We start from the raw sequence: 15,022 nt of genomic DNA on the forward strand, positions 1-15,022 counted from the left end.
AATTCCTTGCAATAACAAGTGACAAGATGGGTGAGAAGACACTCTGACTTTGTAATGACTACGCTTGGCTCTCAACAACGCAATATGTCAAAATAGTAATGGACTCCTTAAAGGGTTTGGGTACTTTTGAACTAGTTGAAACCAGTTGATAAACTAGTTAAACACAGTTAAAACCAGTTGGTTTAATATGGAAAATGGACAGAGACCAACTGGTTTATAATTTCAACCGAGTTGAACACAGTTAAACCTAGTCCAAACCAGTTGGTTAATATGGAAAATGGACGAGTTTGATCACTATCCAGTTGAACCAGTTGACCCCAGTTAACTAGGTTCAACTGGAATTTTGACCTGGGCAATCTGAGAAGTGTACTCACAGTAACGCTTCTTATATGTAGATTCTAATTCTTGGGCATAAACACTGATATTTTATTTTACATAAACCGCATTGCTTCAAAACAAAGGGGAAAACAAATTCTCAAAGTGCTTTATACTATCAAAAGCTTCTGTAGGCTTCTAGCCAAAAGTTGTTAAGAGTGACTACCAAACATAGTAGGGAAGTTATGCCTTTGGTAATGGACCGTATGCATTGACGTCATCCAGCCGCCATCTTTGAGGTCAAACGGTGACGAAACAGTCGAAACGCACATAGATTGGCCAATGAACAACCTCCTTTTGACCTCAATGCGGGGGCGCCATACTAAAATGACGTCATGTGCACAAGGTCTATTACTAAAAAAAATGATAGCCATTAAATCTTACTCGGTATAGGGCACTGATGGATAGCTGTTGATTTACAAAACAATGTTAGAAATGACACTCTTTAGAGTAAAGTAGTTTTAGATTTGAATGTGAGAAAGGCTCCAGGCATGAAGCCTTTCAGTCATCAAATGAAAGCATACAATTCTCTGCATGGAGGGTGGTTTTTCTTCTATTATTTTTTAGAAACTTGGTTACCAACTGAGCCCAACACTTTTCACAGGTTTGTTATTTTAAGCTTTTGTCGGGACACACAAATTGAGAATACTTTGACAATTACCAAAAGTATACCTTGCCTTTAAAACATTACCCTAAGGACGTCAAGTGGCGTGTGATGGTCAGATGGTTCACACCCAAGCTCTCTGACTCAGGAAGTCTTGATGGCTCAAGTAGAGGTACCGTCAAGGTACCGTCCAATCACGATGAGAGTACAAGGGTCACGGTGCTCACCTGCGTCTTCTTCAACTTTCAATCTATATGGAGACTGAGATCTTGATAAGTTACTCGAGTCGCTCCTCTTTATTGAATTCCTTGCAATAACAAGTGACAAGATGGGTGAGAAGACACTCTGACTTTGTAATGACTACGCTTGGCTCTCAACAACGCAATATGTCAAAATAGTAATGGACTCCTTAAAGGGTTTGGGTACTTTTTTGACAAATTAGGGTTAGCAATTCTACTCAACATTTTGTCCATATTATTGCAAAATGAACATACACATATAGTTATAAAGGTGGTCTATTGAACAAAAAGGTATAAAGAACTGCTAGAAGAAGAATTAAAGGAGACACAATGAGAAAAAGGGGCAACAGGAAAGGTTGATTACGAACAAAGTGCAAAAAATACCATCATTACCAGTTGAAAGCTACGTATACCAGCACTTTACTGGTAGAGGCTGCTTCCCATTGTAATTGTCTTGAAAATTGTTATGGCATTGTTTAATTGACCACTCAAGCGTCAAGCGTCGAGCACTTATGCTGTATTTGTATAGAAATGGTAAGGAAAGGTTGTATAGGTGTGTGGGTGTCTGGTTCGTCGATTAGATTAACGGGCCTGAAGAGGCTGGAATGTTAATTGCTTAATTATGTTTGGCCTTACAAAAGAACACTTGTTTTATTTATTTTATTCCTAGTTGGTTTACTTATAATACTAATTACAACATTTATATAGCACTTAATGTGTATTTTTCTAAGTGCTGTAACCAGACTATTCACATTGACACGATCGCCATCATGGTGTGTGGTTTTGGGAAAAGCTGGAAATGAGCGGTGGAAAAAGAGCAAAGGTGTCACGTAGCTGATGATAGTGAAATAAAACTAAGAGATTTTGGAGTTATACCGGTGCCAAATTATGAACAACTTAGTTTGTACAAAAGAAGAAGAATTTTGAAATGGTTACGCAGGTGAATTGGAAGCCAATAAAGAGAATGTGGTCACTTTTTCATTGAAGACAGCTGATGAGTTACATAACGCGCAGATAGCCATACATTTGTTGGCAATCAATAAATATCAGTGTAAAAAAGGTTTGAGCGCGTTCGCCTACGTACAAACCTTGAGCGTCGCATTAAATTTGACCCTTTGCGAAACGGAGGCATTTTCTATCATGCATAGTGAATCATAATGCCAGTTGTCTTGCTTCAAGTGACACAATTAAACCAAAAAAATTACCCAATCTTTTTTGCTGTTGTCTTATGCAGACAAGCGTTAAAAAGCTGCTACGGTTCATGTGCAGTTAACATGCGTAATGGTACCCCATTGTAATCATTGGTGTGCATTTTAATTACGTTCTGAAGTCAGACAGCCACAAGGAAAATTTGTTACACATATAATTTGTTTCCAATGGCTGGGTTTCTGCACATTGTAGGGCTTCAGTCAATGGAAAATTTGCCAAGTAGGAATTCATCCAGCACATTGTTTTATAAGTGGGTGACTGGGCCCAATTTCATAGAGCTGCTTATGTGAACAAAAAGTAGTGAAGAACAACGAAGTTATGCTAAGATTACCAATTCAATTCAATGCAATTAATCTTTATTAGATCCCAAACTGGGTAATTCAAATGCTCGTACCAGCCAACTACCATGTCATCACGTGTCCAAGTTGTGGTATTTGAGGTATCCTGCTGATCGACAGATGACGATCAAAGCACACTGATTCGAAACATTGAGTTGTAATCTACGGTTCTTTTCAGAACCACCCTACCTCAATTAGAGATAATCATTACATGGTTTACATGTACGTTACTGCAAACCTTTACTATGTTATATTTCTACCATGCAAGGTTTCAAATCTTACTTATCACCGTAAGAATTCAATGCTTTTCAGCCTTTAGCTTATTGGCGTCTTATGAACAAGTTACAGAGTACATGCTCCAAGCCATGTAAACCTCATGAGATTCCATTATTGTTCGGTCGCAAGTATTAAAATCTCACAGCCCTTCAATTGCATCCGACAGGTTCAACTACTAAAAAGAAATTACAACACCAACACTTAGGTGTAATGTAACGAAAGCATGTAAATGACATCTAAGTACTAAACTGATTCTGACAATCCTGTGAAAGGTGTTTTGAGATTTGTAAAGTTTCTACCTTTTTCGAAGGAAATTTGTGTAATTTTAGAGCCTGAAGCTTAAAATTCTTATTGTTCAAAACTTAAAGTCTGAAGCTTACATGTATACTCTTGTTGTTTGATTGACAGGAATACAATGGGAGAAGGACTCGCAGGGTCTGGATTTATACGACTGCCGAAAGCGTGGATGGTAAGTCAGTTTCAATTATATCTCAAACCACCCTTTAAGAAACATGTTGCTTTGGATTGGGCGAGTTGGTCTGTGAAAAGCGTTTAGAATCGTTTGTTATAAAATTAGTATGGTTATTAAGATGTTTTACAATGATCCACACACATGCTTTTCGAAACTGCACGGTTTTCGTTATTATATATTCTGCGAACATAAACGGTCAGCCATTTTGTGGATTAAAAAATTTGACTCCATAAAATGGCATGCCTTGTTAGTTCACAACGTAAAAGGGAAACCATGCAATTTTTTACCATACTCTACTTTTAAAACATCTCAATTTTATAACAAACCGTTTCAAGTGCGTTTCATGGACCAACTCGCCCGATCCAAGGCAACGTGGTCCTTTAAGGGGATACAGCACTTGTCGATGCGATCCAAGGCAACGTGGTCCTATAAGGGGACACAGCATTTGTTGATGCCTCTTCTTTTTTTTTCACTTTTCTAATTTGGGGGTTGAACAATTGGGGATTTGAACCAATGACCTCCCGATTACTGTGCCGGTTCCCTGGGGAATTCTGTCCGCTGCGAATTCAATATGGGAAATTAACATGGGCTGGAGGAGGAGGATTCAAAAGAGGGCACTACTTTTTCACAGTTTGCCATGTGGGGGGACCGAATCTCCTGCCACACCGGCGCTCTTCCAACTATCTAGCCCTGTGTTGGAGGTCTCCCTATTTTATCAATAGATGGACTGATATATCGTCAGTGACTTGTTTGATGATGAACAATGGAAAAGTACATGCCTGTGCGCACTGCGCACAGCTCTCAGCCAATGATAGCCTTTCACACATTCACTTTATCAAAGATGGCTTCAATGACGTCATATCAATCCATCAATATCTTTGTTCGTGGTTGGCAGTCAGAAGCAATACTACCTTATAACCAGTGGGTTTCCTTTGTGTTTTTTTGTATACTTTTCTGTATGCTTTTCAATCTATGACAACGACTTTAAGGTATAGTCAGAGGCCTAATGGTTTTAAAGTATGCCCATATCAGCCTCTTGCTGTCATTATTACAGTTCCAAATGAACAACTCCATTTTAATGAAATACTTCTGTATTCCTGTCCAGTATTCCTTTTTTTTAAATTTAAGCCCAGCCTTTTAAATATTGGTTCTGACAATGAACTACCATTAGTGCGTAAAAGGCATATCATGTTCACTGCTCACAAGACCCTGTAGGAAATTATTGTAAACATAAAAAGCGAGGTATACTTTTGGCAATTGTCAAAGATGTCCCCCAGTATCCCCACAGTAACAGTGCACAAAATAACAAACCTATAAAAATGTTTGACTCAACTGGTCATTGAAGTTGCAAGAAAATAATGAAAGAAGAAAAAACACCCTTGTTGTGTAGAATTGTGTGCCTTCAGATGAAAGGCTGTACATGTATGCCTTTTACACTGGTCCCTTTAAGCCATGAACCAGAGTTTTATTGTAGATTCAAAACATTTATGAGTTTAAAAACTGATTTTTTTTTTGCCGCAGCACAATTTTGTTTCTTCCAGTGTGCCATGTAACACTAGCACTTGATTAACTTGTACTTAAGGCTTCCAATTTTTACCAAGTGCTATGCGTAATGGCCTATTACGGCAAAAGGGGTGTACCCAACAAAATGTTTTTTTTTATTTATAAAAACACAACCTTTAAATGGTAATTAATTCCAAGGGCTTAAAAAGTACAACTGACTCTATTGAAATCCTTGTTTTTATTTACCTGTAAACATTTATTTTATAATCTATATTTATAGATTGCTACATTAACGCACATCTGGATACATTTTTCTCAAAACAAATGGTGAAATTATTAATAAGTTTTATTAATGATATATTTTTGTCTCACATCTGGTTACAGTTCAGTTAATTTAACTGCTATTTTCTGCATGATTAAAGATTTAAAACAATAACCTTATATGTGATAACTTCTCAATCTGAGTTACTACTCTTATTGTGAACTCATCATCGGTTTCGATGAAGGCCTTTAAAAGCATTCTAACACCAAGTTCAGACAGGCACTCCAGAGTTGTGCCCACCAAATTATTGAATTGAATACATGCAAAGTTTGACTTCTAAAATAGTTGGGAGCGATTGGACATGAAAAATCAACTGTTGGAGTTGTTCAGCATCACTGTGGGGTGGATTCCACAAAGAGTTAAGACTAGTCTTATCTCGAGTTACGACGAGTTACTTGTCCTGACTTAGGACTAGCCTTAATTTTTTAAAATATCTCCTAGGACTTTTCTAAGTTAAGCCCGGTTCATACTTCCTGCGAATGCGAATGAATGTTGACGTCACAAGTTTGCAACGAATAATCCGCAGCAGTTCAACTCTGCATAACTCACTTGCGAATGTCGGTGTGAAAGGAGGGTTGTGACGTCAAATTCACGCCAAATTCGCTTCGCATTCGCAGGAAGTATGAACCGGGCTTTAAAGGCAGTGGACACTATTGGTAATTACTCAAAATAATTATTAGCATAAAACCTTTCTTGGTGACGAGTAATGGGGAGAGGTTGATGGTATAAAACATTGTGAGAAACGGCTCCCTCTGAAGTGCCATAGATTTTGAGAAAGAAGTAATTTTCCACGAACTTGATTTTGAGACCTCAGATTTAGAACTTGAGGTCTCGAAATCAACCATCTAAACGCACACAACTTCGTGTGACAAGGGTGTTTTTCATTCATTATTATCTTGCAACTTTGATGACCGATTGTGCTCAAATTTTCACAGGTTAGTTATTTTATGCATATGTTGAGATACACCAACTGTGAAGGCTAGTCTTTAACAATTACCAATAGTGTCCACTGCCTTTAAGGACTAAGTCCTAATTCTTTGTGAAATCGACCCATAGAGGGTCTTGGTTTCAGATTCCAATCTTGTCATGAGTCGAACCTAATTTAGATATAAGAGATGTTAAATTTGCATCGGGGATAAAGTATATAATTTGTTTAAATTTTTTTTCCCATACACCGATGTGTGTTTGCACTGTACACTCAGTACTTTCCCGAGTCCTGTGAAAAAAATATCACAGGCATGTTACTCAGGTGGGATGCAAACCCACGACCCTCGCAATTTAGATGTTATGTGAAGTTCGCCTGTCTGAAACCAAAGTTTATTTGGGTCGGACCTGGAGTCACCTGGTCACTCCTCTGAATCTGTTCGGTTGGCGCGACTTTGTATTGGACCTGTCTGTACCAGGTGTAACATGCTCCTTATTGAATTGATTATATAAGCTTTTGGACATTAGCTAATTAGTACTATTTTTGTTCAACCTTTGAGAAAGACTCTGCAAGGGTCGAAGCTTCAGGCCATTAGATATTTTGTTGTATGTACCAGAGATCCTATTAGTTGGTGAGCAGGTTGCAACTATTTTTTAATTAGTACTTCATGACAAAATCAATGCTCCGGCCTATAATAAGCCTAATTAATTCTCTGACTCTGTGTTCCTTTTTTAGCATGCTTATTTGGAAATGGCAGAGCCAGATTTAAAATCAACCTTTTTAGAAATAATTCTTAAGCCGCGGCAGAGCGCAGATTTTTTCAAGGGGGTTGGGGCAGGAGGCATTTTTTTTTAGGGTACTATATGTATTTGATTTGTGGCCGGGGATGGCCAAGCAGCTAAGGGCACCGGACTCAACCTCTGGTGTTTATGATCAGCAGAGTTTAGGTTCGAAGCCCTGTCTTAGCACTTGTACTTGGACGTTAGGATTGGACTAGGTCGTTAGGACATTAAGCCGTAGGTCCCCTTTTCCAGGTTGGTAGTGCGGGTAAAAGAACCCAGAACGCTTATCGTGGAAGAGTTGGGAATTAACCCCAGTGTTTCTGGTTTGCATACATATAGAGAGCACCTTTGTTTACTGGTTTTCTCAGTCTGGCGAGCTACAGTGGTTAAGTTCACTTTATACTAGGCATTCTAGGTCTCATTACCTTTTTTTGGGGGGGGGGGGGGGTGGCGAGGGTGGGTTTCTCCTGACTATGCCCAGATACTGATGGTTTAACAATGTAAATCATGGCTACCAATGCTCTCTCATGGTCGTAGGAAGCCATGTGGCGGTAACAATATTTTAGGCTTAAAAAAAAGAAATATTATTTTTTTTTTTTTTTTTTGGGGGGGGGGGGATTTTGGGGTTTATTTATTTTTCCTTCCTCGCCACAGTACGTCTGTAGCATTTGTTTGCCCGGTATCTAATTTGGATCAGGTAAACAAAAGAAAGAGAAAATTTCTCACAGGTTATACATTTTTCTTGAGTGTGTGGTGCTCCTTTATGTTCACAGGTATATCTCATCTGCTACATCTCCCAAAGACATTGTCATCTTGGTCGACACGAGTGGGAGTATGACTGGGGTCAGAATCGAGATTGCCAAGCACACCGTCAACACTATCATGGGTACTCTTGGTGACGATGACTTCTTCAATGTGTTAACAGTAAGTTACCACAGGGTACCGGTCAACATACTGCCACATTCACAGAGACCAAGGAGGACCTGGCCTGTGTTGCCCTGGTCTTGGCCTTGGCGCCCCTTCAAAAGTTCCTCTACAGACTTTAATATTTTTTAATGGAAGAGCCCTTTGCCAAATGAAATTGGCCTTGCCCTTTTAATGATGAAACTACAGGCCTGATCTAGAGAAATATTTTAATTACCTGGCATTTTAGTTCAGAGAATGCTTTTAATTAAATACTATATTAACCCTTTAGAGACTTAACGGCCACAAGCGGCTTTTACTAAAATGCCCATTGCAACAACAAACTGCCGCAAGGTTTGATCTACTTCTATCAATACTGTATTGTTCCCAGTCATTGTTACTTTTAATATCTGAGTATAAGTTCTATTACCAACTCACGCACAAGCAAAAGTTTCCAAGTAATTTTAGATTTGTCAAAATTCAACTGAACAAATTAAACATTCAAGAGTTGTTCTATCACAGAATGCTACCAAAACATAGAAAGAAAAAAAGATTTCATTAAATCTGGTGTTTTGGAAATCCATTTAATGCCTGTTTTTCAACCTTGCTGAAAGGAGCGCCTCAAAAGTTGGAATGGGGACATTCCTAAAAGTATATCAATTATATTCATTTTGGTTTTACCCGTATACACCGATGTGTGTAAGGACTGTTTACTCAGTACTTTCCTGGGTTCTCTGAAAAAATATCACTGGCACTTTACTCGAGTGGGATTGGAACCCACGACCTTTGCAATTCTAGAGCACTGTCATACAAACATGACCACCGAGATTGCCCGGCAGCTAGAGGCATTTGGATTCCTTTGTTATAGCAGCGGAAAGCACTGATTAAACATGTAACTCACATCGTATCTTTTGGTAAAACCAGGATTAATATTCTTTATCCTAGATGCAAATTTAACATCTTTTTTTATCAAATATATTGAAATATAAAGCTAAGGCCATCTACCCTACTCATTAAATATTTTGAAATATAATTTTTTTTTTATTTTTTTTTTTAACAGTTCAGTGATGATGCACAGTTTATACAGCCATGTTTTAATGGCACCCTTGTGCAGGCCAATGCAGACAACAAAAATGTGAGTGATTTTTTTGTTAAGTTTGACATGTTGTATTTACTTTTTATACAAAATGTATTTCTGTCAGAATGATGTATGTGATGAAGCCTGTCACTTATGTGAATGCACAAAACCTTTCTATTCTATCTCGTCAACTAAAAGTTTTCTATGGGAGCAGTCATCAGCAATGTTATCGTACAATCTACGTGTAATTTCCTATTTTCTTAACGATGACTTACAATAACTTCTTTCAATACTGTGATTTTTTCAAATTAGTTCTTTGTCGCGTTCTTATAGATCATCCCCATCATATCAGTTGGCACTTCCGTACTATTTATCTTGTAAACTTAAGTTTGCCAATTCTATGGGAGCAGTCGTCATCTTCAGTATCGTACAATCTGTTTGTAATTTCCTATTTTCTTAACAATGACTTCTTTCAATCCGATGATTTTTTCAAATTTTTTGTTGTTACATTCTCATCATCATCAACATAATAATAATAATATCAAAGTTTTATATAGCGCACATATCTACCAAACAAGGTACTCAAGGCGCTGAGTCAGTCTGTGCTTCGTTCCTTACTATTTACCTTGTAAACTTAAGGTTGTCATTTCTATGGGAGCAGTCGCCAGCAATGTTATCACACAATCTATGTGTAATTTCCTGTTTTCTTTATGACAACTTCTTTCAATACAATGATTTTTTTCAAAGCAGTTCTTTGTTACATCCTCATCATCATCACCATCATGTCAGCCAGTACTTCCTCACTATTTCTACACACAAATCCTCCACCCATTGTGTTCTTAATTATTTTTACCCCAGTGACTATACCTCTCGCCCGAGGAGCCAAAACATATTTCTTAATAAGACATCGGCAGACAAAGAAAGCTCATCCAAACAGATCCTGCTGTGTATTTTTCATTTCCTGGGAGACAGTGGACAAAAAGTGCTGATAGCGAAAGTATATAACCCTCACCCAAAGCATAAACTGCCTTCAATGATAAAGTTTGTTACGTACAGCTCGGCAATTCTTTGGTTGTTTTGTTTCGCCCAGGGTGAAGATTCACAAAGTTTTCTATGGGTAGTAGCCACTACACACAACTGGCAATAAATTTCCAATACCTCTACCTGCCCCCCCCCCCACTCAAACATGCATCAATACAAAAATGTTTCATATACCGCCATTTCATCAAGACCACAGTAGGGACCAATTTCATGGCTCTGCTTATCTGTAAGCAAAGAATTAGCACTTACAAAAGCAGGGAGTACTGTGCTTCTGTCAAGCCTATTTAGCGTGTAAGCAGGATGTTTTTGCGTGTGTGAGTGCGAACTCCAAGTTAACAGACATTGTTCGCTCACCCAACTGGCACAGAAATTCAGTGATTGCACTGTAAGCGTATAGTAAAGGCAGAACTTGTCTGTAAGCAGAGCCATGAAATTGGGCCCCATTTGTGATGATAGAAAAACACTTGGCAAAACAAGGATACAAATAGCAAAATATGAAAACAAACAATTGAACAAAGGTCCCCACAATGTGTTTGTTTGTTAAACTACATGTGCATCAGAACATTATGTGGTGCTTAGTTAAGAAAAAGTTAAGAATCATCTAAAACTGAAATTTCCATCCGTTGTCTTCTCTCAACTGGGCTCTTGGCAAGTACAGTGATCAAGTTCACTTTATGGGAGTCAGTGGCTTCAAAACCATTCAATGAAATGAAATGAAATCAAAGTACAATTTTGTTTTTTTGCAGCCCATGCATTGTTAAGTGTGGCCTTCAGGCCTTGTGTGTTTGGCGACTTGCATAAACAATTTTCTTTAACACCTTCAACAAATGCGTACATCTGTAAGTTTTAAGAGATTTATGATCATGAATTTGTGTTTTTATGTTGATTATTGAATTTTATGTATATATTTTTGTGATTTGTGTCGATCGTAGTTGATAAAGCAAGGATTGTCTCGGATGCCAGACCCAAAGAATATGGCCAACCTAAACGATGCATTGACTGGGGCTTTTGATCTGCTTGAATCAGTAAGTTTTACAAAGTATTCTCACTAATTCATCTCAAAATTAATCTCACACTATTCATAGTTACATAGGGACCAACCATTGTAGTTTAGTCTTAAAAATTTCAGTGCTAACGTCGTTCATGTACTATTTTGTTTTTGCTCATCAGCAGCCCTCTATGAAATTGGGCTCTGTTCCTGTCAGTCCTAAATGTGCTAAGCTTATACTGTCTCTCTATGTTATCCTGATTGATCTGTTTAAAACACTGGACACTATTGGTAATTGTATAAAGACCAGTATTTTCACTTGGTGTATCTCAATATATGCACAAAATAACAACCTGTGAAAGTTTTGGCTCAGTTGGTCATTAAAGTTGCGAGAGAATAATGGAAGAAAAATACCTTTGTCACACAAGTTGCTGTGCTTTCAGATGCCTTTAATTTGAGACCTCAGCTTAGGTCCTGAATTCAATTCAAATATTTCAGTGAGAAATTACTTCTTTCTCAAAAAGTATGCTACTTCAGAGAAAGCCGTTTCTCACAATCAACAGCTCTCCATTACTTGTTACCAAGTAAGTTTTTATGCTAGCTTTTAATTACCAATAGTGTCCAGTGCCTTTAAGAAGAAGATCCCCTTGCAGTGTCCCAGCCATTCCAACCAATTTGACTTGATCAGGCAACTAATGACCCGCTGAGCTTGTAACACGCTAGACGGTTTTGATACTACTTGATGTCCCAGTCCAACGCATGAGCTCACTTGAAGTGCATACTCCCACCCACCCACTCCTCACTGATGGGAAGTGACGGATTTGACCAGCCAAGCAGGTTATCAATTGCTTGATGAAGTCTTTGCCCAATGTTATGGCATTCTTCGCTTGCCCAGCTACACATAAAATTCGGCTTTTGTCGTGCAAGCGGAGAATGGTGATAAGCGCAGATTTCTGCAGTTAGACGAGCCATGAAATTGGGCCCAGGTTATCAGTTGCTTGATGAAGTCTGGTGGTTAACAAGCTCAATGTTAAAGTCACCTGGAAGTGGTATTTTGTCAAACTATAGCTTTTGTCACTAAAATATGTGTATTGATGAGTGGAATATGAATAAACAATTAACTAAGGTTTTAAATAAATAGTTTCCATGTTGTTTACAAATTTGAAAATAAGCCCGACCCGAGAGGGCGCTGTTTGTGACGTCAATCGAGGCGCGATGAATCGCATGCAGTGCCAACACAAGATAGTGACGCTTGGCGCAAGCTAAAAACATGCCCTCAAAGTTGAAATAATACCTGATTTTTTTCACGTTAGGCAAATGCTCCTTTAGGTTCGTTACGTCTTCCAGGTACCTTCTTCGACTTCCCCACTAGCTGGAAAAACTGTTGGGATGGCGTCATGTTTTAGAAAAGAACTTTTTTCTTCATGTCAAAATGTGTAGTGTATTCTGGATTCTCGAAGCACGACGGTTTGAAGTGTTTGCTGCACAGCGCTGGAAAAGACTTGCAAACTGACCCCATCTGTAGTTGTTTTGCTTCATGCAGCAGCAATACACCTGGGCGACATTTTCGAAACGTACGAACTCACGACTAGAACTTGAATGTACTTGCACGTACGTACATGTGTTCGATGTTCGATTGAGGCAAAGTCTGCCTTGATTGACGTCACAAAAGGGGTAGGCGGAGTCACCCCCACACAACTTTGTTTATTTTTTTAAACATATAAATCGTTAAAAACAATTACTCAAAAAATTATTTCATTGTTCAGAAACATATACTCTAATGTTTGAAGAAGAAAAAATTATATTTCCAGCTGACTTTAAGCATACTAGCTTACAACAGTTCCTGTATTTGAGATCTGAATGTTCCATTTCCTACTAGATGATTGATAGAATTGACTCTTAACGAGACACTGAACACCTTTGGAATTGGTCGAAGACCAGTTTTCTCACTTGTATCCCTACACATGCATAAAATTAAAATACTGTGAAAAGTTTGACACTATTGGTAGTTATTTAAAATAATGTTAGCACAAATTGGCAATGGAGAACTGTTCATTGAATAAAACATTGTGGAAACGGCTCCCTCTGAACTATTAAGGGAGTTTTAGAGAAAGAGGCAATTTCTCACTCAAATAAAAAAAAAGAACTTCAGCTGAAGCCTTTTATATATGCATCTGAAAGCACACAAAGTAACCTAATGCAACAAGGGTGTTTTTTCTGTTATTATCCTTGCAAATTCAATAACCAATTGAGCCAAAATTTTCATAGGTTTGCTATTTTAGGCTTATTTTGAGATACACCAAGTGAGAATACTATAATCATTGACAATTTCCAAAGGTGTCCAGTGCCTTCAATTTGATGATACATGTAAACAATTCATTTATTGCCGTTGTAAAGTATGTTGACATGTGTACATTATAGTTCAAGAACCTTGGGTCCAATTCATGGATCATTGAAGGCAATTTGTGCATGTGTTTTTACTATTATTCATTTATGATGTGACATTTGGATTGATGGATGTTGCATGTGCCAAGTCATTCGAGGTTTGTTTTCAAAATTGTAATTTGTTACCGTATCTTTTTTCAGTTCCAAAATAGAACAGAAAGAGTAAGTGTGGATGATTGTTGTTATGTTTGATTGCACGGATTGGCAATTTGTCACAAAGTAACCCACAATTAAAAAATGATGCACATAGTGACAAGAGTATATTAAACAACAGGTTAGAAGTGGGTTTCACTTTTGTCTTAAAAACTCCCCAGGATGGCGTCAGTGTTTTTAACATCTGTCAAAGTATGTAGTATCCTGAAAATGATTCTGAAAAAGAAAATAAATAGTAACAATTTAAGTTTGCGTACAACAAAATAAAAATAAAAAATCGAACATTATAAGTTTTATGAAATAATAAACCAGGAAAACTGGGTATAAATTTGGGCTTGTGACCTGTTTCTGCTAAGCAATACTTTGCTGTGCTTAGCAAGTAGTGCTTACAGGCTTGATGGATCTGGGCCCTGTAAGCTCTACCCGTAAGCATCATCCATCGGTGATCTTGTTTAATCTACTCTTGTCACGCTAAAACCTCACTCACACCCGAGAACAGAAATCTCTGTCATTATCACTTGACATAGGTACTCACTCCGACTGACTTCCTGGAATAAACCTCATTGAAATCTTTGGGATATTTTATAAGGAGGGTTACATAGCAATGTGAGCCTGGCCTGGATAATAACTTGTCTGTCAAACTCATTTTGTTTGATGGGTTAGGAGATAATGGGTGAGGTTTAGATAATGTTGGTGTTAAGTCTAGTTCATACTTCCTGTGAACGCGAAACAAATTTAAAGTCAAATGGCTGTTTTCGCAGTGAATTTTTCGCAGGAGATGAGCACAAGTCAGCTGATACAAACAAAAAATTGTGCATTTGTGACATCAAAATTCGTATTGCATGAAATTCGTATCTCAGAAAGTATGAACCAGGCTATAGGGTTGGGAAGGGTTAGCCTAGGTTGGTGTTGGTATTGAGATGGGTAGGTTTGGGTTGAGGCAAATGGGGGAAAGAAAATGCAATAGGGTTGTGTAAGGGTTAGCCAATGATTGTGTTAGGAGTGATGAGGGTGATTAAGGCTTAGGCAATGTTGTTTCTAGGGTTCAAGCAGGCGGGGGGGGGGGGGGGTGGTAATGGTTGGGCAATGTTGCTAGACATGTCAGGGTAATGGACAGGCAAGGTATAGTGTTTGGGCTGATGAGGTTTGGGCACAGTTACTTTTGTTGTGAAACACAGGGATAAGAGTCAGTTTGTTTTGTTAACATTAATCAACAGTTTCACCACTTTGTTTTACACTATGCACCGGTTTGTTTTTTTATACAAAAGCAGAATGTTTTTAAGTTCTGATCTCAAATATTGTCAAATGAAAATGTAATGCAAACATTATAGTGTCTGGCAGGCTATTCAATATTGATTTGATATCAGGG

The 15,022-nt window shown here is 38.1% G+C and overlaps 1 protein-coding gene across 2 annotated transcripts in view; it reads left to right on the forward strand.

The window, feature by feature from the left end:
* Nucleotides 1-15,022, forward strand: part of LOC139952943 (voltage-dependent calcium channel subunit alpha-2/delta-3-like) — a 130,749-nt gene that overhangs the window by 64,472 nt on the left and 51,255 nt on the right. For both annotated transcript variants that reach the window (XM_071952290.1, XM_071952283.1), the window contains exons 8-12: nt 3,450-3,510; nt 7,819-7,969; nt 9,009-9,083; nt 11,000-11,092; nt 13,642-13,662. In XM_071952290.1, coding sequence (XP_071808391.1) covers nt 3,450-3,510; nt 7,819-7,969; nt 9,009-9,083; nt 11,000-11,092; nt 13,642-13,662 — 401 coding nt within the window. The remainder of the gene's footprint in view (nt 1-3,449; nt 3,511-7,818; nt 7,970-9,008; nt 9,084-10,999; nt 11,093-13,641; nt 13,663-15,022) is intronic.

The sequence above is a fragment of the Asterias amurensis genome, chromosome 2 (genome assembly GCF_032118995.1).
Source record: "Asterias amurensis chromosome 2, ASM3211899v1".
NCBI classification, from domain to species: domain Eukaryota; kingdom Metazoa; phylum Echinodermata; class Asteroidea; order Forcipulatida; family Asteriidae; genus Asterias; species Asterias amurensis.